Below are 23,969 nucleotides of genomic sequence, written 5' to 3' on the forward strand. Positions count from 1 at the left end.
ACTCCAAATTTATCTGACTTACTGCTTGGTATTTCCGTTTCTTAGTCGGGAAATTACAAGATTACTTGATGCATAGAAATATAATATTCAGTTCCGATGCGAACATCGTATTCATTAAATACTGATTTACTGTATTTATTATCAAATAGCCAAAGCGACAGAACTGAAAAGTTGAAACTGAAACAAGCTTATCGCCTCTGTGGTTGCGGCGTGCGTCGGTAGATGGCGCTATCTCCTCGTTCGCCTTGCTGGCTGCACTCCACTTAAAAATTCTATAAATTTTAGATCATAATGTGACCAGCACCCATTCCGATGTGCGTCTGTGTCCGTGGGACTATTACACCTGTGCGACGGTGCAGGTGGGCGGCGGTTGGGTGGCGAGCGGGTCAAACGCAGGAGCTTCTATTTGTTATGCATTTTCATTAGTAGCAACTTTTCAGCTTAGACGCTGTAATTAGCACGAAATTGGTTTCCAAAATGGGTCCACAGGTTGCAGGCGGCAGGGGAATAAAGCGTTTTCAGCAGCCAAAGTGAACAACGGTTTTAAACATTTAAGCAAAAATAAACCTACTTTTTAAGTTGGAGTTTGGTTGCATTTAAGTTTATATTTGTGTGGTAATCCCTGTTTGTCAACCATTTGAATAAAAACATATTAAGTTGACGGCTTACACAATTACTTTCTCATTACAACTCATTAGCTGCAGTTTTCACTTTCTTCGAGTGACTTTCCCTGGCCGGTAAAACATTTGACCAAACTCCTTTAGCGCCAGACTGCTAATTATGACGACTTCGTCCATCTGGAAAACCTCCTCCGATCGTGGAAGCCATTAAGATAACATTGTTGGGCCTTTTTTGTGTTCACTTTCATATTTATTTGGATTTTCGCATAGTAATAATATGTTTTGTTTTATTAGTATTGGTTTGTTTTTCAGCTTAACGCTTACATTCATTTTTATACATTAAAATTTATGCTAAGAGTTGTAAATAAAATTATTTTGAAATGTAATCTTTCGTATATTCTGCTTGGTATCTTGTGGTAGCTTCTATTAACAATTACACAGATTTATTGAAATATTCATGTCACATTCAACGTCGCATTGAGATTGCGTTACCTATATGCGTATGCTTATTCAAATTGGGGTGCGAATTTCAATAAATATTTTAACTTGAGCAAATAGATTGCTCGATAATTATGGCGAACGTGTAATTACGCAGGGTAAATAGAAATGAGGCACAGGTCATTAAACGGCATTTGGTGTCTGGCTAAATGGTAAATAAATTCACAATAATTAAAGCCCCAAATTCCGGTTGATATTAATAATTCAGCTCATCGATTGCCATCCAGCAAATGTCATTAATATGCAAATGCGTTATGCAATGCGGGAATTATTTCTCTCATTCTGAAACAATTTGCGCCATAATTCGTGCCAAACGGATTCACATTTGGGTGCCGCTTAAATGTAGGTTTCTAAAATATATATGTACAGTGCTCGGTTGGGTGTCAGAACTATTTAAGTGACTTAAACTAAGGCATGTGCACGTGTCGAATGAAAATGAAATTGGGTGTAAAATCGGGTTTTCCCAGGATGTACTTATGCGATATTGAAGATATCCTATGTTTAGTTCAGTATTCACTATCAAATGCAGGAAAAAGCAGGAAAGTTGTGGGCTAGTTTACGTTCAATATGGTTTATACATTTATTCTGCTATATTTATGGTTAGTTTACTGTTTTTTGTTTTCCGCTTTAAATGCCGTTTGATTTGCTGAGTTCAATGGCGGAATTTCCATTCGATTAAACATTCGTGGCCGTGGAAAAAACAAAATTAAAATTTGACTAGAAATTAAATATGAAAATTTAATTTTGTTTTTGTTGCGACTTATCCAGGATGGTTTTTGTTTGAATTGTGTTAAAACTTAGCTTAAATAACATGAACAATATATTTGCTCCTATATGGGTAATTTATATATTTAAATTGTAATATTAGTGTGATTCGTTTTCGTTTGTTTGTTTTATTATAATTAAATAACTAATTAAATAACATAACATTAGTCAATTAAAACTAAAAACGCAGTCAATTTATATATTTGGAATTTCATTTAGCATACGCATAAAACACACACATAATTTATTCTGGCTTATTTGTGGATGTTGTATATTGAAACACTTAAGAACAATGCTACAAATTCATATTGGTTTATGTGTTTTTTTCTTTCTCTTAGTAAAACATGCGCAAAAAAGTCTTATTTCCATTTGCTAAGATACAGATTAATGGCTCTTCGGATTGTAGTCCTAATAAATCTACTACACAATCAGCTGAAATACTAAGTTGTATCTTTAGCTTAGGCTGGGTCGACTTTTGAAGTAGAAAATGCATAATCTGTTTTATACTTTTCCCAGTTAAAAGTTTTTTCAACTTTAATTTTGATTTAAACCTGTAGAAAATGTTACTTTTTTCTGTTTGCTGTCGAATGTTCATTTTGGTTGTTTTCCGACCCAACCCATGTATAGATTTATTTGTTCCAACCATTCTGTTCTAGACATTACAGATTTTAAGGAGGGAAAACTCCTGGAAATGCTTTCCGTATTTTAGTACGTTTGCTTCTTGCTAATCGACCCATCGTTTTACTTTCGTATTGTTTTGTATAGGATATGCAACTAAATTCACGTCTCTCATTTCGCCTTTACTCTTGTCAGAGGAGAATAATCCCTATGGATTTTCCTCCTTGTCTGGATTTGAGTTTTCCTCAGACCGAATAATACTTTTCCTGGCTTCTCGTTGGAAATCCTCCCGCTTATGACATGGCATTGTAGGATGGTTGTTCGTGTTGCTTGGGACAGCGACCGTGTTTGTCCATGTATAATCCAAACTCACACGTGGGCGGCTTGCAGCGACCTTGTTGTATGCACCTGTTTTTTTGGGGGGAAGCAGAATGTCAGGATAGGAATGGATAAAAGTCTAGGACTCCACTCACTTGCGATCGTTCATGGCAAAGTGCTCGTTGCCTCGCTTCAGCCAGTCGCAGTCGTAGTTGCCGGAGCTGCAGTCGCACCTGCATTGCCCGTCATCCTGCAGGATCTTCTCGAAGCTCTTCGGACAAGTGCAACTCAGTATGGTGGCCCGCACCACCGACTGCCCGTAGTGGGCCATGGCCGTCTCCTCGTTGTAGGTCGATCGCTCGATGCAGTGGCACTCCGTGTGGTTCACAAAGGTTCGCTTCTCGATTACGCTGCGATGCTTGCTGCTCTTCACCTGAGGGAAATCGGAAAACAGATAAATCCTTAATAAGGCGCCACAAGGAACTAAACCAAACCCCACCGCCCTACCACCCACACATTCGCTTAATTATGCCGAGCAACTATTTGCATACGGAGCTTGCATAATTGAGCCCCGAACTCCATGACGAGCTGCCATGTGGAACGCCATGTGAAAACATATATGGCATATATATCTGCTTAACTGGCAGCAGGGAGTTGACAGTTTCCTAAGCTGACTGCTCATCAAACTTGTTGTCATTGTTGCGATGTCTAGTTGTCGCTCGGTTATTGCTATAGCTCTTGTAATTCTTAAATGAGTTGTCAGTTGTCTGCGCAGGGGCTTATGTGATTGTGAATCGCTGTAAGGGGGATTTTCGACTTCAAATGCATTGTATCTGTAAAGTGTTTTATTTCAGGTAGAAATTATGTACAGATGGACATACTAATGCTTTGTAAGCACTGTTTAGTATCTGTATAATTGTAATTTAAGTGGCCTAATTTAAATGCCATTTTTGCATCCCAGTTTAATTTGACTGCACGCCACTGGCCTAGAGCCATTAACAGACCACAAAACTTCTACAGCTGCTGGTGCTTGGAATTGAATTGGTCTCGTATCGTCACTTTCGTGGCTGGCCTGTAGTCCACTTGCCACTCCTCACCTCTCCACTCCGCCCGAATCCGCTCAAAATTGTGGGTCTTGTTGCATGACAAGTGCAAAATGATGAAATGCGTATGAATTGCATAAATTAAGTTGGATTTGTTTAATTAAAATAACAAGTTGGCCATTAATCAAGTCCTGGCCAGCCACTCATCCAGCGCATAGATCTTGGTTTGCAAGGAACACTATATGGCCAGAGGGGAGCGAAGTGGCTGGAAACAACTGGGAAAATGTCGGGAAAATGTGCCAAAAAAATAAGAATGGTCTGGAGAAAATGGGGAGTGCTGTGAAGCATTTGAATTTTGATTGGACGCATCAGGGCAGAAACAACTAACAATCCCAATAAGTTGACAAAGCATAAAAAGGGAAAATTCACTGGTTCGTTTCAGGTATTTATGAAAATGCTTCAAATTGAGTTTTTAGTTGGGTTTGCTGCGGTTCGTGTTGTGTGGTTTTTACGGTTTGTGGTGTGGTTTTGGCTAATAGAAATGCAACTCAACCTGCAGCGAATTGAAAAACTTTTACGCCCCCTTCGAGGCCCAAAAAGGTTATTTCTTGTTTTTGCAGTCGGAGAGGCACAAAATTGCTTGAGAAGAGGGCGCTTTTCCTCACAAAAAGCAACAATAATTGCCGGAAACGGAAGTGCCAAGTGCTGGTGTTGTTACTTTACTTTGCCCAAACCACAATTGCGCAAAAATTGCACTAAAGTGCTCCTCCTGTTTCTTCTACTTAGCAAATATGCAAATCTCAGCGTTTACACGACTAAAAACTGAAAAGTTGCTAGTTACCCTACTATTTTTTTTAGCTTTTACTTGAAATTTTATACCTCAAATATTTTCAAACTTGAAGTGGAAAAATATAGTTTTCCGAATATCTTAAAATTTTCTTTTGTTATTCGTTTAAATAATTCCAAGTGCATTGTGATGCACAACAATATGGTTTATGAGTGCATTCAGAAGGGCTAGTGTACTTTTCAAGATGGCCTCTGTAATTGAGGTTGGGTCTTTATGCATGAAAATGCATTCAAGCCCCCCTTTTTCACTGCCCCCCACCTTTTCCCTTGAGAGTGTGCGTGTGTGTCCGTTGGTGTGCGTGTGTGTGACCCGAGCAATTAGTCAGTTATTGCTCGGTTTGCCAGGGATTTTCCGAGTAGTGGGCGGTTTGGGGGACTGGTGCGATTAAGCCAGCTCAGTGTCGTGTAAGCATAAAATGTTTTTCCTAAATTCATGCATTTTCCAGAGGCTTCCTGCGCTGTGGCTTGGACTCGATACAATGGCAAAGGACGAGAACTTAATTTAGGCGAAAAGGAGGCCAGTCTGAGTATTTACTGTGACTTAGTGTTTGCCTACTTTTGGGGCGGAATTCAAAATCATTGTTTTAAATATTGACCTGAACTACTTATGCCGCAGTGTTGTTGAATTTATGAGCACCAATTAAATTAGCCCATGGATGGAATTTAAGATTTAGCCAACTAAAATGTACACATTTATGTGGTAAATCCCTTTTAAGGCTTGTTGTTTGCAACTGTCCTGGTTCCAAGTCCATTTGCGTGCCACCTAAAGAAAATGCATATATTTTTTCAGCTAACTGCAAACTTTGGCATCCCAATCCATGACTCTATAAACTTTTGGGAAATTAGTAAATAGTTCATGTAGCTTCACCATGGCATTCCCCATTTCAGCTTCACTTCCGCCCAACATGTTAAATCCAAAGAATGCAGAACTTGCAACTGTCATCAACTGCTGGTAAAGTTTCAGCAACCAAGAAGACATCAGAAGGGGATTTAGATGGTAAACAGAAGGGTATTTCGGAAGAATAAAGGATTTGGAGATTTAGAGGTACAGAGACAAAAGTGTATTACCTGCGTGTAAAATGTAGAAATTTAATAAACATTTTTCGAGCAAGCGTAACTCCTCGGCGCAACCAATTGAAATTACTTAGGTAATTAGTTATTTATTTAATATATCGATCATACTGGAATCCATCTGAAGTGGGTATCTGAGTTCGAACCATTTCTCATCCATTTCATGGCGCCCACATCAGCGTGGCATTAGAGGAGCTTTTCCTAACTGCTGCACTGCGGGATGCTGCCGCTTGCCGCTTGCCTCTTGCACCTGTTTCCACCTGTTTACGTGCTCGCAATTTGCATTTTCCACCGCCTTTCCCCTCCACCTCGAACCCTCTGTGTGCACACGTGGGTGTCTCGTGGTGGGGCACGGGCATTTTAGCGTGGCAAAATTGCATTACGCAGTTCGAAAACTGTCACGAAAGGAGTCCTTTCTCTTTGCACCTCCCCTCCCAACCCCTCCCTCTCCATGGCTTTCATACCTATCTAAAATCCACCTTTATCGCCCGTTACCAGGCTTTCAACTCATCCCAAGCTTATTATGCACACGCCTTGAGCTGGCCACATTTTGTGGCAAATTAATTAAATCACCGAAGTTCACTTCGACTTCATATATACATGCAGGTGCCTGTGCACAGTGAGAAAAGAAAGCAGTTTACATGGATCACGGACTTAATAAGTGGTCAAATAATTATGCAAGACATACTTGGATAATCCCTTACCAAGTATTCTTTATGTTGAAGTAATCATTTTAAAGAAATTATAACTATTGATCCTTTTGTATCTATGTATCTATTTATATCCTTCAGTATCTTTCTATCAAAGATTGTGATGAGACTAATTCTTTGGACCCTTTCATAGATGAATTTAAAATCTTAGTTCACATTTTAACGACCTTAGAACTCGAGGCACCACTATTGTGATATAATATGAAAAGAATGATATTGACAATGTGGTTGAAAATTTCTTTGTATGGAGGACATGGATGACGGGTGCATGTGGATGAGGAGTTGGACATTTGCCTGACAGCCAATTGACTTTTACTTCGGCTTCGGTTTGCTAAACAAGCAAAACTTTTCCCGGGTGTGTGTGCTGGATTTTATTATTGCTGCTCGTGGGCGTTGGCTTTCACGTTTAGGAGGCCTTTGATTTCTGCCTTGGCTTGTCTAGCACCAACCCCCATCCTCCCTCTTTTTCCTTTCGACTCTTCTGCCGACCGCTCGCCACCGCGCTCCTGTCGGACTTGGGTGAAAGTGGAGGGCAGTGAACCCAAAAAAGAGAATCCAGGAGGCGAAGAAAGGAGAGGAGACTGCCTCATAAATCTCACAGCGCTTACAACATGTGCCGGAGTTTGTTATGGTGCGCTCGGTTGGCAGAGGGGGCGGCTGTGGAGGCCAATGCCCTTTGAAGACTGCCCCAGCATCCTGAGCTCCCCTCCAGGAAACCTTCCTCGAAATGCAAAAATTTGCGCAACATAAATTATGTTTTGTTAAAATGTTTACGGTTTTTATCGTGCTGCTGTTGTTGGTTGCATCCTCCGCCTGGTTATCGCTCCTTGGCGCTCTTACACTCCCACCCATTCGAACCGCTTGCTACACGGAGAAAAATGAGTGGCAACTCATGGTAGTTACATATAGAGATGATGCTTAATATGTTACTCAATAAAATATATCTTCAGCAGCATAGGATATCCTTTGAAGAAGAGAACCTACTTCTATAGAAACTTATTTTTTTTTTTTAATTTTATTTCTATTTTTTTCTGCCAGTGCAGCATCTCCTTCTTTAGCACTCCAGCTGTGTGTCTCTGCGTGTTTGCCTGCCACTTGACACCTCTCAATGACAAACCGCTGAGTTGCTCCCTCCTGGCAACTTTCTGCTGTAGCTTCCTCAACTGCAGACTGTCCTGCTTCTTCATCCTGTTGGGCTTCTTTTGCTTCTTTAGTGCCTGATATTTTTTGCACCATATATGTGTTTTTAAGCTTTAGTGCTGCCAACAGCTTTGGAAACATAGCTTCAGCTTCAGTTTCCTGGCTGGAAATATTTTTTGTGTCCCTTATGAAGGATGGTTCTGGCAAGAAGGGAACGGAAAATTGTCTGAAAATGGCATGAGAGTGAAGAGGGGAGGAGTGAAGAAGACCACAATGATGGCCACTAGAGTTCCCTGGGGGCATACACTTTGCTGCCGGCTGATTCCACCGAGCTTGTCATGGAGTTTGTTCATGCCAAAAAGGAACAAGTTTATTTTGGGGATTTCCTCGAAACTATTTGCATATTTAAACCGACTTTAAAGCTGGCTTACTACATCCGCAATTTAGGAAAATATACAAGGGTGGGGAGTTCTGTTTTCTTAAAACGATTTGTTGAAGAATCTTTAGCTCTACCACATATCAAGATTAAGCATAGCTTTAATCTGTTGAATCTGGAATTTCATATTTCAAAATCCTCAAAATAAAAGTAAGGGTTATCTGGACCCTCGTAGCTCTTCTATTAATTATAAATACTTTCCTACTTCCGCTTATCTTTCAGGGGTTTTTGCTCGACTGCCGAAAATGTTAAATTGCCCTACGATAATTTGTGTGGTCTTGCTCGCAAGTTTTATTGGATAATTAAGTGGGGCGAGTTAACTTGACTCCTCTTTCGGCCCGCTTTTTCCATACGATGAAGGCTCATGTGTGGGCGTGTTTGTCTTGTTCTTAAGCATTTTGCGGTCATATTTGCCCCAGACTTTGGTATTTCTTCTGGCTCAGAGTGTGTGAGCATAAATCTTGCAAGTGGCAACTTTTTGCGGCAAGCGCAGCATAAATATTTGAAAATTAAAAGCCATCCTCGTAGAGCGAAGTTACTGCCTCGAAGGCTCCTAATAAAAAGTTGCAACCGGAAGAGTAAAATTTATGAAATTTATGTAAAGAGTGAATGGAGGGGAAAATCAACTACCTACAAAGTCCCTTGTAATGGAAAACTAAGCAAATGCGCAGGAAACTTATAGAAAATTGATTTTGTTTACTGCCGAAATCCGTAGAAAAATATTGGAATTTTGTTTGAAATTTGTTTTTGCTGTGTTATTCAATAAGTTGTGTAACTTCTACGCTGCCTAAGCCAATTTGACGGACTTAGAGTTACTGAAATAATCCCCGATGCTTAAGCTTCTTATATGTAGTTAACCCATTTAAATCAAACGAATGCACAACTCGTTTCCGTTAATTAGCAACTATCCATCACATGGCCAACAATCCAATCTGTAGCATATTAAAATTAAGAAAAAATGGGTTTCCTCCCCCAGAGCAAAGCACAAATGCTTAATTACATTCTCGATTTCAACATGTATTGAAAGCTCGTTACGCAACAAAAAGGCAGCAGAACAATGACGGCAGCATCGAGCAACAATAATCATATCATGAGGCATAAATCACCAAACAAATTGAATTATCATTGCGTCATTAAAAAGTCATTTCAGCCGAAAGACCGCGCTGGAAAACGACGTACTTACAGCGATCAAAAATAAAATGAAAATAAAGGTGGAACGATATAATTATGTTGCAATATGGCGCCCTCAAGCATGACCTACGCCCACAACAACAACAGCAACGTCGATTACCACCGATGGTATTTTCATTAGAAAGAGACGGCAGCATGTGCATGAAAAGAGACAAGCGCGGTCCAATAAAGTGAGTCAATGAAGACTAAATTATTAACAAAATTCGGTAACGCATAAATTTCCAAGTCAGCTACTGCCTAAATATTATTTTGCTAATGAAACATATTTTATATTACTATAAACCCTCTATATGCGTAAAAATCAGTATTATTATATTCTAAACTCACGAAGAAGTGCAGCTCAACGTTGTGGGTGCTCTTGGCGGCACAAATTTGGCTTCTGCTGGGGCAACAACCACTGTCCTCGCTGCAGCGGTGCAGGATGGTGCAGTGGGGTGTGTAGATCTTGGAAGGATCCTGCTGGACCAGCTGACAGCGTTTCTGGGGGATGCGGCAGGTGGCCTCCTTCAGCACCTGGTTCATGTGGGCGTGGGCTAGAGCTGTAAATGGAGAAAGTATTAAGTTAAATGGCATTTACCATAGGCAGTCCCACAGGATTGGATTACCTCGCTCACTCTTCTGCTTCTGAGCATGGAGGCGTCTCGCTTTGATCACCGCTTCGGGGGTTCCCAACTGGTCCTCCTTTTTCTCCCCAACTTTCCCCGCAACATAATTGCGTGCGTAAATGTTCTCCACATCCTGGAAAGGAAAACAGGGTTGGGCTCATTTTAGTTATGCTAATTGATGGTTTTGTTTTGGGTTCGTTTTTATATACCCCATTTGTCTGGCCACCATATCATCACCCACATTACGCATACGCCACCGGTGCCGCTGCCATAAAAGTCACTCACATTAATAAAGCCCCCATTTGTGCCGTGTGATGACAATTTGTCACCATTTTTATTGTCCATAGAGGGCAGCAAAATGGGAAGGGTAGGCAAACACAGATTGAGGTAACATCCCGGTGTAACATTAACGAGAAGTTGGTACCCAACAATATGTTGGCCCACCTGAAGTTCATAAACTAAGAATTCATGTGCATGCAGACGGCGCAGAAAGCAACAGCAGTTACATGAATGAAACGAATGAAAGTTAAAGGGACTTAATGTCGGCTGATGAATACCCTTATGCAGTATAAAACTAAAATTATACAGAATAATTAAATCTGTCAAGAGTTAATTTCCTAATTGGTTGTTAACCAAACTTGGGCTTGGAAGTTAAGCAACTTTATTTTCTATTAAATATTTAACATTCCAAGTTGCGCTTGATAATTCATACGTTTCAAAGTACTTAAGTTGGATTGGTACAATCTAAAATTTAAGATACGAACTGAGCTATCGAATCGCTCTACCTTGACCCATAAGTGCAGAACAATGGGCACATGAAACAAATTGGCATTCAAGGCAATAAATACGACTGCGAGAACAATAGAGAAGAAATTGTCGGACATGGACATATAGCGATGCTCGGGAAAAAGGAAATCAACCTGGTCGGTCCATGGCCCAAAGCAGAACGAGCTCCAAAAAAAAAACAGGCCCAGTCAACCACGAATTGGAAGCGAGACCGAATGAAGTAAAAATGTTGACCAATGCGCACAATTGGCAATTTGTGAAGTTAAGCGAAATTAATGAGCTGGCTGCGGCCATAGCTCTTGCACACACACAAAAAAATATATATAAATATACAAAGATATATAGGCAGTGCCGGTAGGAGCGAAAAATCGTAAATTGTGCAAATGTGTGTGGGCCGAATGGCTAAATAAAAGGCCAACGTTCTGGAGTTGGAGGTATAGAGGGCCTGTTCATTAGTCACACATTGAGCATACATATATATAAGTAAGTACTATATATGTTCGGTACAAGGTGCTCAAGAGCAATTGGCATAAATCTTCGTCCATGGCATTTGTGCGTTGTATTGTGTCCAGGCCCATTCTCATTTTCATTTGTGGGCTTAGCATTTCTGGCCCATTTGCTGCTGGCCGAAAACAATGGCTCTTTGATGTTGGTCAATGATTTTTAGCGGTTTAACCTTCAGGCTTATGAATGGCTCCCCCATTAGTGTTGTTGTTTCCGATGGCTCAAGATGGGCCACAGGGGCACGAGGGGACAGGAGGAGGCGGCGGAAAGCCCCTCAAGAATGCGGCGCTAATGCCCATATCTATGACCACTTGGCCTTTGCTTTACGGCCAAGAAGACTGGGATTCTCATCTGCCTATTGGGCAGCATTAAACGTTAATGCAGCTTGATAAGGCTTGGATCAGCCCCCATGAGAATTGCAGATTTGGGTAACCGCACCATCTACAAATGTTACTTATCTTCACAAAGTTATACTCAAGTATTTTGGCGCTGGATCAATTAATTACTAGAATATCTTAATATAAGATTTATGTATATAATTTAAGAAAATTTAAAGTCCCATAAAAACATAAACACTTGGAAAATGTTTAGAAACAGAATCCCAAGTGTTCTTGCAGAAGCACCAAACACCCGACCAGCGCCTGAAATTTTATCTCATTTGGCAAATTGCACTTGCAAAAATGATTTCGCTTGACCCGTTTACTTCCGTTCTCTGCTCCTTCAAAGCCCGGTCCATTGCAATTAAATTTGTGTTTTTCCAACTTCCATTTTGCCCAGATTTTCCCGTTTTTCCGTCCAACTGCTAACGACACTTCAGTCTGCGACGTTGGCTGAGAATTTATCACCTTTCGGGTCTCTTCTCGTTTGTCAACTTTATTCAATTTTGAAAACTGCACTGGCAGCGAAAAGAGATATGGCGAAAGGGGAGATCCGTCAAGCTGCCTTCACTTTCATCAAACTTCTGGCATTTGACGCCGTACTGGCTGCTTATTAAAAACTCAAACGCCCCTAGAGGAGAGCTTCTACGCTTCTTTTTGGCCCACTCCTCGTTTTACCCGCCAGCAGACACTTGGCTGTCGAGTCGAGTGCTGAAATATTGCAGCCTCTGTGGGTGATCCCCCGATTCCCAGGCCATTCCTGTCTGGATTGCCCCGTCTGCTCCTGTTTGTCATATTCCATTCCACAGTCGAGTGGCATTTTGACGGAAAGCGTGGAGGCGAAATGGGTGCACGGGAAAAATCCAAGGATCGGGGAAACCTGCGGATTCACCCACTAAGCACATTATATAGGCAATTATATTCAAGTGATACTTATTGAAACCTAATGGTACGCACTTTGCCTAACTCAAAACAAAGTATTTGAATGTTACCTAATTTTTAAAAGTTTTGGGCTTCCGGACTTAAAATTAATCAATCAAGTATTTAAATTTATAGTCTTGCATTTAAAATACATTTATATTTGGAAGCCGTTTGCGTTCAATTCTTATCTCATGCTTTATTTGTATTGCTCGACTTAAAATTTCGTTATATTTATAAACATTTTGCTCAGTGCACTATCGTAAATTGGAGCAGAAGGAGCACACTTGATATCATATCAAAGTGGAATGCTTTTATTTATTAGCTGCATGCGAAATTGACTCGGCGAATACGGGGAAATACAGGCAAAAAATTTGCCAGTGATATGGAAATTCCAGTTAGAAGAGATTTGAAAATTGTTTGATATGAATTTTCCTGCGCATTTCGCGCTGCATACTTTCGGGGGTTTTCATGTCAAATTGCGCATACGCCTCGTGTGACGAGCGGAATTATTTTGAAAGGAATTATAGGAAAGGCAAATAAAAGTTGGCCAGATAAAACGCGCTTCGAACTCCAAAGCGGAAAGAAAAGTTTTGCATTGAAAAGTTTTTATGGTGAAAAATGCAAATACAGTACGCACTCGCATAAATGTTTGGGTTCACTTGGGTAATTGTTGTTTACTCATTGTATGCATCGTGCCGTCTCTTACTTTCGCGTAGCAGCCTTCTCTTTCTGCGGATTGTTACCTGCATTTGGCTTGACGCGTTTTGTTGCATATAAATTGTATTTGTTGAACTTTATAATGGCTATGAAGTTGATGTTTTTACGAAGCAATTTGCAACAACTTCTGTCTGTCCGCCTCCCTCTCTCTCTCTCACTCTCTCCCTCTCTCTTTCTCTTTTGTTATTTTCTTAGAGCCAAGCTCTTCGCACACGACTTTTGCCAAGTTTTCTTTTGGGGCTGGTCTCATAAATTTTTATTATGAATGCACATATTTTTCCCGGGTTCAGTTGCAATCTCTCATTGTTCTTGTCTCTTTTCCGCCGGCTATACCCGTCTCTTTCGCGCGGTGCTGTCTGTGGTGCGAATATGGGGCTCAGTTGGTGCGGTTAATATGCATTTGGCAGCTATTATGGCATTCGACCATAAATTTTGCCCCGAAAATGATAACTTGTGTGGCATAGTTTAAATGGTCAAATAGCAATGGTTTCAATTAAATTTCATAGATACAATATTTGCTTAACATTCCCGGCCTCATCGAGCATTTATAATTTAATTAAATCATTTCCGCACCTTCGATGCAGCACACATCCACGCGTAATTTCCTTTGCATATGATTTCGACCTTATTTATGTTGTGCCTGGCTCAGCATTTACGCAAATTTCCCAGGTGCCTTATTTTTCATTCATTCACAACAACAACAGCCATACTCGTAAAACCAAACAAGACGAGCGTGCCTCGAAAAAGGCAGATTAAAGTCCTTTAAGGCCAACGGCGAATGAATTATAAATGATAAACCGACTGAACGGTGGCAACCTTTAACAGTTTCACCTCACATCTTCGGGGGGCCCTGAATCGTTTGGCTGGCATATGACCCTTGAGGGGCATATATACTTTACATATGTACATATACTCGACTGCATAGTCATTCACTCCCTTGGTCATTTCCACTGAACTTATGCAGAGGGGGTTTATCGAAATCTTTCCATATAAGTATTTGCTGAGCAGAAAGGTTGTTCTTTTTAAAATTTGTGAAAGTGCAGTCATCATTTGAAATGTAAATTACAAAATAAATAACAAATTAAAATGTAAAAAATGTGTATAATTGAATTACCTCGAATTAAATTAGTTAAATGACTATAATTCATTTCTTTCCTCCCTTTTCAATATATTATGGCTTCTCTCCGCCTTTCTGCCATTAAGCATGGTAATGCTGACCACGCCCACACACATGAGCATGGGCGGAAGGTCACTGAGGCGTAAGGGGAGGTGGTGGCCCTGTCTCTCCGTCAGTTTGCTTGTCAGCTGCAGCACCAGGAAGCAACAACGAGGTGGCCCTTTTGTGGAACATCGAAGCCTGCATTACAATGAACCTGCTGGGCACGCTGCCCCTGCCCCCGCCTCCGTGCACTCTCCCTGCCACGCCCCTCATTATCAAGGCGCCCGCCCTCATTTTGCCCCGTGTACAAATGAAGTTTGGCGCACCTTGCTGCCATTTGGCTGAAACCGAGCCGCGGACAGGGATGCACATGCTGACCTCACCTCGTGCAACAATGGACACAGTGTGCCGCACCACGCCCACAATTTAATGCGGCCTTGTGGGAGGCAAAGAGCAATGGGCTGTAGGCATTCAGTTTGGAATGGGTCCATTTGTAGACTTTCACTTACGCCGAATGTCTATCTGTATCTGTCCGTTTTGACTGACAGAAATGTGTGTTTTCGGGGGTAGTCACATAGGCAAGGAATATCCTGGAAGGATATCTGATGGAAATCTGCACAGAAAAGGGCTAAATTACAGGCTGACAGCTGTCAGTCGATGGGTCCAGCGGAAGTGAACGAAAGACGTGCCAAAATCACAAACGCATGTCGCTTCATTAGCATTTATATGGAAATTCAACAGAAGCTTATTAAAATTAAGCAAAAACAAGGCCTTTTACTCTAGTGGGGTATATTTTGTTTTGCAATTATAAGTGTATCTTTATGAAAAAAGTAACTGCAGCCTACTTGAGCAGCCAGCACTTGAAACTCTCATTAATTAGCCGGCTTTTCTGTTGGCAAAGAAAGTCTCAGCAATCCCGGACAACATTATTGCTCCAGGGAGCCGCAGAGCGCCTTAATACCCCTATTCTGCCCACAACTATTTTGCAATTCAAAGTTGCGAAAAACCACAGCGGGCGCCAAAAGTTTACTTTGCATGGAGATAAAACCACAGAAATACTTGCCAACAACTGCCTGCGATCTGCTCAGACCCCCTCTCGTTTCTCGGAAAATTTCGACCTGGACATGTCCAAAGGACTCGGGGCTTTTCCAGGACACATGAGCGGAGCCGAGGGAAACTCACATGCAGCCAAAAAGTGTCAAATTTATGAACGGCTTGCTAAACAAATTTGAAACTGCAACGCCAAGGATGCAAATGGGTTGTGGTACTACCAGAATAAAAAGGGGTTGAAATCGGGGCCAAAGTTTAAAGCCAGCTTCTGGGCGAAAAAAAAAAAATAGGAGGAACCGCAAAAAGTTTCAGCCTGGTCAGCAGTGCCCGGAAAAACCGCAAACTGCAAGAGAAAGGAGTGCAGCCAAAAACCGAAAATGAATTTTCAGTGTTGCCAACTTTCTGTGGGGAGGCACCTTGTGGGCGTTGCATGGCGAGTGGGCGTGGCCGAGTTACGCATATTATTTGTGCAACGCAACTCTGGAACTCGTAAACCGAACGCCGGCGCTAAACGCTGGCCATAAATTCATTTAGTAAGGCAACATTGGTCATAAATTTCCAGGCTATCGATTGCATCGTGAACGTCCGACGTCCGAGGGCAGTGTAAAGGTTGTTGGGGCGAGGGGGGCTCCCGGGAAAAACGGCAGCAGGAAAATAAAAAACCAAAAGGCTACAAAAGCAGCCAAAGCCAAATGCCAGAGGCGATAAAATAGTTTATGCTTGCTGCTTATGTTTCTCGCAGGGAATATCTGTGCAATGGAAAATGAAGTTGTTGGTAAGGAAAAACATGGTACAGTAAAATGGGCAATACCATTTATATACCTTCAAACGTTGGAAACTCCTTAAATGTGCAATACTACAAAAAAATCAATTTATTCATGATTGTTTATACTAATCATAAATATATATTTATATGAAGAAAATAAATATATCTTTAGAATATATAAATACTGTGTTTAATTTTTCCTTGTCTCTGTTATCTAAACTTAGTTTGGCATCCTTTTCTTTCAGTTGTTTTCCTCAATAAATCACAGTTATGTTTTTCCTGCCAATCGACGTTTTTTAGACTAGGCCAAAAATCATAACAAAACCAGGTGCACAAAAAAGCAGAAATTTAAGCGGAAACGGAAGTAGACTTACATTAAAAAAGCAATAGATGGCGCTAAAACTCGTTGAAAATCCCATGCTTATAATAAATGTGGCAGCAATTAAATGCCAGCGAAATTAAAAAAAAAAAACATTGAATGTGCGACAGTTGTCTCCAATTTAAATTGCGACTTCAGGTCCCAGACTCATTATGACCTTTTTGGGTTGCTGGCAAAACTTAATATTAATGACTTGCTGGGAAATTAATTTCTTCACTTGACTTTCACTCATCGTCGGAGGGGAAAAAGGAGACGGTTTGGATGTTGCTCTGGTCTGACGTCTTCAGTTTCCCGATCCCATTTCCAAGTCCGTCTTTTTTTTCTCAACCCCAAGTGGGTCAACATTGATTTCCGTCAGTTGATGGCCAAAGAAGCTGTCCAGGCGATGGACGCAGCTCATAAATATTCCAAGCGGCACGCGCTGCCCGTTGAGCCACCTTCCCTCCTCCCTGTCAAAACCCCCCCTGCTCCAACGCCTCTGGCCCCACCCCTCCCTTAAGACCGCCCTTAAAAAGTGGCAAAACGAGGCGACAAAGTTGCTCAACATCGATATGCTGGATTGAACAGGAGCGGGGAAAATGCTTGGGGACGGCGGCACAACTGCAGAATCTGCTGCACTGATTGAAAATAAATAAATTTGTTCTGTTGATGGTCAAGATGGCCAGGAAAAAAACGAAAATCTTGAATAAGTTTACGAGGGACCAAGAAAAGGAAATGCAAGCAATCGTTCTCAAGAAATCATCTCAATAAGTTGCTCGTACTTACAACAGAAAAATCTGTATCAATTGCTCTGAATGAAATAAAGTAGAAGTTTCTTGGGAATTATAAAAGTGATCCACAGACAATTTAATATAAGATTTAATTTTGCAAAATATTGTATATTATAATAATAAATCTAAACTGACTATTAAATGCTTTCTCATTGCTGGAAACTCGCTAAATGAAAAATTACGAAGACTTTGATTATTTTGTGGGACTTCCAATCAACAACTTCAATTAAATTATGGTGTTACTAATGATTCTTAAATACTCAAAGCAAGTGCTTCTTGTGTGTGTTCAGTAAATAACATTTAATTATGTGTAATTCCTTGAAAATTATGTCCTTTTATGTGGGTGCCTCTGCTACCGCGACGTAATTTTTGATTCTCTGCTCAGTTTTTCCCATCTTACGCATTTTCTTCGAATTTCCCATTTATGTTCATGCATTTACTCGCATTTTGTGCTTTTTGGAGCACTTGCGGTTTTTCGCCGGGAATAAATGGTATAAAGTATAAACATCACTCACACTTCGAGACTCACGAACGATATTCAGTCGCAAGTGTTTGCCATGCATATTTAATGATGTTTTATGGAAGTTATCAACTTGCCTTTGAGACGTTGCAATTTATTGATTTTGCCCGTGTTTTATTTAATTTCCTACTTTTTCATCATTTTATCGGGCCATGACAGGCTTTTGGCTTGAATAAATGATGATGCTGTCGATGTTAAAGGGCTTAAAATTCACGACTGAGGGAGCATTAACATTTTGAAAGTTTCCCAAGAATTTTGCGGGCTCTTTGGGAATTTCAAATGGAAGGGGTAAGCTACAGAGTCAAACCCGATTGAGTTTGATTTTGTATTTTGGGTTCATTGGCTTTGACTTGCGCTCATCTTGTGAACTTTAAACGAATCGTTTCTTCTTGACTTTCTTCTTGCCTAAGATTTCGATCATTTTCGGTTAAGTAATTTCATTAACAACGAAAAACTTTCAATTGACAGCTGATAAGGGAATTTTCCCGATTTTTCCTCCCCTCAAATATTGTCAACTGTTTTTCAAGACCAAGCTTCTCCAGCAGCTTCTTATCAGATGAATATTGTGTCGAGAGGGAGATACAAACATACATATGTGCATATATCCCCAGTTTATCGTTCATTAAACCCTGTGAATGGTGAACAAGTGCCCGTGTCTGTTTTTCCTATCTGTTTCCCAGCACCAACACTTTGAACTCTGTCTGTGGTTTGCGCCGTGAAATTTTCTTTGAGTTTTCCCGGTTGGATTACTGCTGATGCTGTTACCCTTTCTTCCTGCTATTCACAGATTTACAATTACATGCTCCTCGTTGAATGCAGCTCGCATTCCCCATCCCCTCACCGCCCTGCCGCTTTTCCCTTGTAGTTGCCGCTTTTCCCACTCTAATGGGGGCTAATGAACTGTGGTTGCGGGCTGGGTGGGGATATTGTAGCTGGGGGCGGAACAGAACAGAACCCAGAACAGGTAGATTTGTGTGTACACTAATGTAATTAGTGAAGTGATGATGATACGTCTAATTCAATTGTGGATATATCCTCGGGATATTGAAGTCGGGGGAGGTGCAGCAATAACAATATTAATTGATGAAGTATAAAGAAAATAAGAAATAGGTTTTAAATAAGTAAAATGAAAAAATCCATTTCGGATCACACACTCGAATATTTTTCTAAGCCATTTCAAACGAACTAGCATAATATTTATTGTACAAGCAAAATAATAAATCAAAAAGCCGCTTAAAGCCTCTTTTATTGATGTTTTCGCTATTTAACAAATGCTCGCCTCAGCCAAATGAGAACTTAGAAAGGCCGTAATGGAAATTGAAATAAAGCAATTAAAATTTCGTGCTGGCAGCAATAAAATCTGCCACACATCCATAAGCATTTAATAATTAATCTTTGTTGCGCAAATGTTTGCATTAAATTAAAATGGCATGCGAATGCATAAAATTCATAGAGGCAAATCTGAACAATTGAAAGCCGAGCCGTTACGAGCTTTTTGCGGATAGCAAATTCAATTTGATGTTTGGATGTTTGGACGACATTTAAATATTTGTTCCGAATATTTTCGCTGATATTTAATTATTTTTTTGGTGCGCATTTATTGCCGCACATATTTTAAGCGTATTTATAGAATAGAACCAACAAAATCCGATTGTTTCGCGGGCTTTGGGTTTATTTTTTTTGTTGCGGGTCAAAACAAATGGCATTTACTGCCATCTATGCGTATTTAGGTTCACTGTGGTTTGTTGACGGGTCATTTGGGTCACTCTCTTTGGGAAAAACAAAGCCACAACAACACAAACATTGACCCACATTTCAATTTATTTTATTTGCTGCGGGTGTCGTTGTGGCACACTCGTGATTTGTGCGAGAAAAACACAAATGAAAGTCATAAATTTCGGCACAACATGCCAGGGGCTGGTCCCGTTTCCCTATTGCCCTTTTCCCTGCCTACATTTTCCCATTTTGCAACTATTTATCCCAAATAGATGTGGGTCACAGGGTAAGTAATGTTAGCAATCGTAGGATATGGCCCAGACCCAAAGACATTCGCCAGTCAAATCAGCGTCAAGTTCGCGAGCCAACGTTTCAATTAAACTAAGTTCGCCGCGAATGATTCAGACCATAAGACTGCCGGCAGACGGGAGCCAGACAAGTCACGTTTTCTTTTTCCAGCGCCAAGAGCTATATATGGAAATGAGTTGGTCGGGGGTACATGCATACCCTACATGGAAGCGGATTGATCGTGAATTTTCCACTGGCTTTGAGCCAGTGTTGAAGAGCGGAAGTGATGTCGAATATTTGGGGAACAAAGATGATTACCTTATCCAAAAAAAAACCTATGCTCAGTAAATTTATCTGAATAGTTTTGAATTGTAATAATTAAGCTTCTTGAAATATACCATTTGGAATTTATATTAATTTTTAATATTATTAATCTCTCGTTTCATTCTTGATCTGAAAACCCAAACTAAATATTCCCTAGCGCATACACATCTCCAGCATAAATTTTCCACCCATTTTCCGATGATTTTGCATGGCAGTCGGCGGCAGTCGACGCCAGTTTTTAATTGAATATTCAATGCACAGACTTTACATCGGCATGGCGCATATCGAATTGATGGACAGGCCTCCGGTGGGTGCGCTACTCTCGATGACAGCCATGGATTGGAGCGGTCGAGTGGGCACCGGGGAACAAATAGAGATCCGTTCTCTATTCAGTGTGTAAATATTTGCGAAACGATTGCAGATGCAGCCGGAGATGGGGATTGTGGACTGGGGATTTTTGAGCTGGCGACTGGGAACTGGGGACTGGGGATCTTGTTGTTGATGGTTGACCAACAAATTGGTCACGATCGTTAAGCAAGACGCCTATTGTAATTGTTCGGAATCGGAATCGTTTGCAGGTCATCCACCCGGTGCTCACCAGATGCATTTACGACTCCGTTCACATAGACGATCGCCACGATGATGGGGGCGTATGTGGTATATGGCAAGTTCAATGCAACGGAAGTGCCGGCAATTGTCAGGAGTGGTTGCACTGTGGTTTCGTTTCAATTTGCGTGTCTATACTGTACATGACACATAAGGACAGATCGACAGGCAGTTTTCATGCAATTCACTATATTTAAAATGAACACACAATGGCTTTGTGTTTTAATAACTATTAGTTAGGAAAACACTTGATATAACAAAACCTCAACAGTAGAAAATGCGTAACATGCTCTATGTGGGTGGGTTTTATGTTGGTGGCGGTACTTACATGGCCATCGTTGTCTTCTAATGTCTTTGCAGAACTTACCTGCAACAAAAAGAGGAGGGGAGAAAATTATTGCAGTTGCACTCGAGTTGGGTTCAGAAGTTTCGCCAGTGGGCGGATCGAAACAAAGTTGCAATTGTCTAAGTCAGAGTTCTGTAGCATTTCTGCCACTTGCTAATGTGAGGCAGCCATTCAACCATTCAGCCATTCGGGGCTGGCCAAAGTTTCCGCTCGTTTATAGGAGGTTATAAAAATAGTTACAGCCAGTAGTTAAGCCCGCAGACAAAACACTGTTGCCCAACAAGCTTTGGGGTGTGTTTTGCCAACATGATGTTTGAATTGGTGGCAGATGGAGTACGGAAATACTTGAAAAAGTGCACTCGAGACTAGGCATATTATCAAGTTCATGTGAGAAGTTCTCGAAATGAAGGCCAATCGATTGCAAGTTGCTTAATTGATGTAGGTAATAAAAATGTATTTTACCTTAGTGTACCAGCTTGAGAGCAAATTAAATAATATACATTATTAATGCTTTGGGGAAAGCATTTAACACTTGCTGCAAAAAGTATCCATTCCCATGTAATTTATTACCATTACACATCAAATTCAGCACATAAGCGGATAATCTTTTTTTTACAAAACATTACACTTGCAAGGGCTGAATGCAATTATTTCCTCTTTTTGTTATGCCTTTGAAAACTCCCCACAGACATAATCAGCTCATATGCAAACATTGCAGAAACCAAACAATAAATCGTGTGTGGGAGTGCCTTGCTAGCCGTCTCTTTCTGCACTGCTACTGCCATCTCTTTCGGTTAGTGCGTGTGCGTCGCTTCTGCAACCTGCAACTTGTTGAGTCACTTGGGTGTTTAGTATTCAAGTGTCGGCCTCCAATGGATAACGAGTCATCAATCATCGGTCGAACTACCAGCCAAAGCAGACCATCTAACAAAATCAACCGAGACTTGTCTGTCTGTCCTGCGGCAACATGTTGCCGATGGGCAGCTACAATGTTGCTGGGAGGATCGAGATGATGAATTGCAGGTCACTTAAAAACTGGACATTACTCTTGCTTAATCAGTCTAAAATATATTTAACCATCAAGTCAGGTCGCTACCTTATATTTAAAAATCATTTTGCAATGGATTGTAAATCAAACTTAATACCATACATTTTGATTGCCTTTAATAGATCGACTCCGCTGCTATCTCTGAATTTCAGTCTTATGACAAGTGAAACGGCTGAGCTGAAGTCAATGTAATGTATAATATTAAATTGGCAAAAATCCCATGGTATATATATACTTTCTGTGTTGCATGTTGCTGTGCTGCAACTTTCACGCAAACAATTCCGTCGACAAGCATTTAAACTCCTTGTTGCAAGCAAAAAAGTCAACTTTGCTGTGGGTGGTGCGCAGCCTTGCCTTAATTTAATTAGTGCAAAGAAAAGATTGCCACAGTGCGCAATTGAAATAGTTTTCAATCAACAAAAGTCAATTAATACGCTATAAACGCCACCAACACATGTCTCTCCAATTTTCGCTTGGTTTTTCCGCTAAATGATTTTTAATTGCTCAGACAATCGCGAAGCAGCTGGCAAAAAAATCCTAGACAATTGGCCAACAACGAAGTGAACAAAAAGAGCTGCATTGGCTAATTGCTAGCTCGATTTGTACCAACTTGATTTATTTTAGTTAAGATAGAGCTGCTTGTATAGCTATGCAGTCGTTTTAAAGACTTCAAGGGGGTCGGTGATTCATAAAAACATTTACATTTTCTGTGCTTAGTTTTCTTAGGCGGCAAGGCAAGAATTCTTTAACTGACATTTTAAACAATTTGTGTCAATTGCTTCTCTTATTCGATGAATAATTTAGCTGCTGCTTTAGGGGTTTTCCAACACGTTGTCTTCATAAATTTAAATTGAATGACTCCATCGTGTTTTCCCAGCTTTGGCAAATTATTCCCTCAATTTGGGAGTCATTGGTGTCAACTGCAGTTGAATAATGCTCGTATAAATTATTCAAAATTCGTTTAGAAAGTGCGTGCCTGGTAACGCCTCCAATTTGGTTTAACTGGGTGCCAAGCCCCAAAATCACCTTAAATAATTCCCTTCACACCAAACGAATTATGTAAAAGCGACAGAGCTATTACAACCACTTCACTGAACACCCTACTTCTCTGTCCCGTTTTTCTCTAGAGAAACTGTGGAAGGATTCAAGTCCCAGGCAGAGAATTGCCCCATTCCCCATTCATTTTTTTTCGATGTGGATGTGGGCACGCGACAATTAGCACTCCATTGACACATGTGCGACAAATGCGGAGAATTGGTGAAAGGGGGGAGAGAAAGAGATGGATGGAGAGCCAGCGAAAGAGACGGGCAGATAATCCCACCCTGTTTGCGTGTTGCTTACCGAGAAATGGAGCATTTTATGCTCCAATAAAAATAATTAAGTGGCGTAATTGATAATGACTTTTTTCCTCCGTTGTTTTCTGTTTGGTGTGCCTTTTATTTTTCATGTCATAATTTTGTGAATTTATGGCATCATTTTAAACAGCGTCACCAGTGTATTTTTTTGTTCACTTCTTTATTATTTTTGTGCGGCGTCAGAAGCGTGTCAATTTTATAATCGATTCGATAAGCGCGGCAAGTGAGTTTCGGGTGGAAGTGTGGATGCAAATGAGCTATCAGCTAATTATGAATGTTTGTCGCTGGCGTCGAATGAAAGTGCAAGTGATAGGGCAATTTCCAAAGTGTCAGCAAAGATCAGAGTGATGCAAATGAATTTCCAAGTGAGGAACGAGTTTTTGTTCAATTCAAATGTGGTTCGGAATGCGTGAATTCAATTAGTACACATATCTGACATGCAAATGGTTTATTTTTAAAGGCAATTAAATTATATT

At 40.6% G+C, this 23,969-nt stretch overlaps 1 protein-coding gene across 4 annotated transcripts in view; it reads right to left on the reverse strand.

Moving 5' to 3' along the window:
- Positions 1-887: 887 nt before the first annotated feature.
- LOC6611500 overlaps positions 888-23,969 on the reverse strand; it is a 58,751-nt gene continuing 35,669 nt past the window's right edge. The window contains exons 2-6 of one of the 4 annotated variants that reach the window (XM_032724776.1): positions 21,073-21,111; positions 9,862-9,994; positions 9,584-9,795; positions 2,975-3,252; positions 888-2,909 (exon numbers count right to left, since the gene is read on the reverse strand). In XM_032724776.1, coding sequence (XP_032580667.1) covers positions 2,795-2,909; positions 2,975-3,252; positions 9,584-9,795; positions 9,862-9,994; positions 21,073-21,111 — 777 coding nt within the window. In that variant the 3' untranslated portion in view covers positions 888-2,794. The remainder of the gene's footprint in view (positions 2,910-2,974; positions 3,253-9,583; positions 9,796-9,861; positions 9,995-21,072; positions 21,112-23,969) is intronic. The other 3 variants (XM_002036005.2, XM_032724782.1, XM_032724804.1) reach the window with 3 other exon arrangements.

This window comes from Drosophila sechellia, chromosome 2L, assembly GCF_004382195.2.
Source record: "Drosophila sechellia strain sech25 chromosome 2L, ASM438219v1, whole genome shotgun sequence".
Classification (NCBI taxonomy): Eukaryota; Metazoa; Arthropoda; class Insecta; order Diptera; family Drosophilidae; genus Drosophila; species Drosophila sechellia.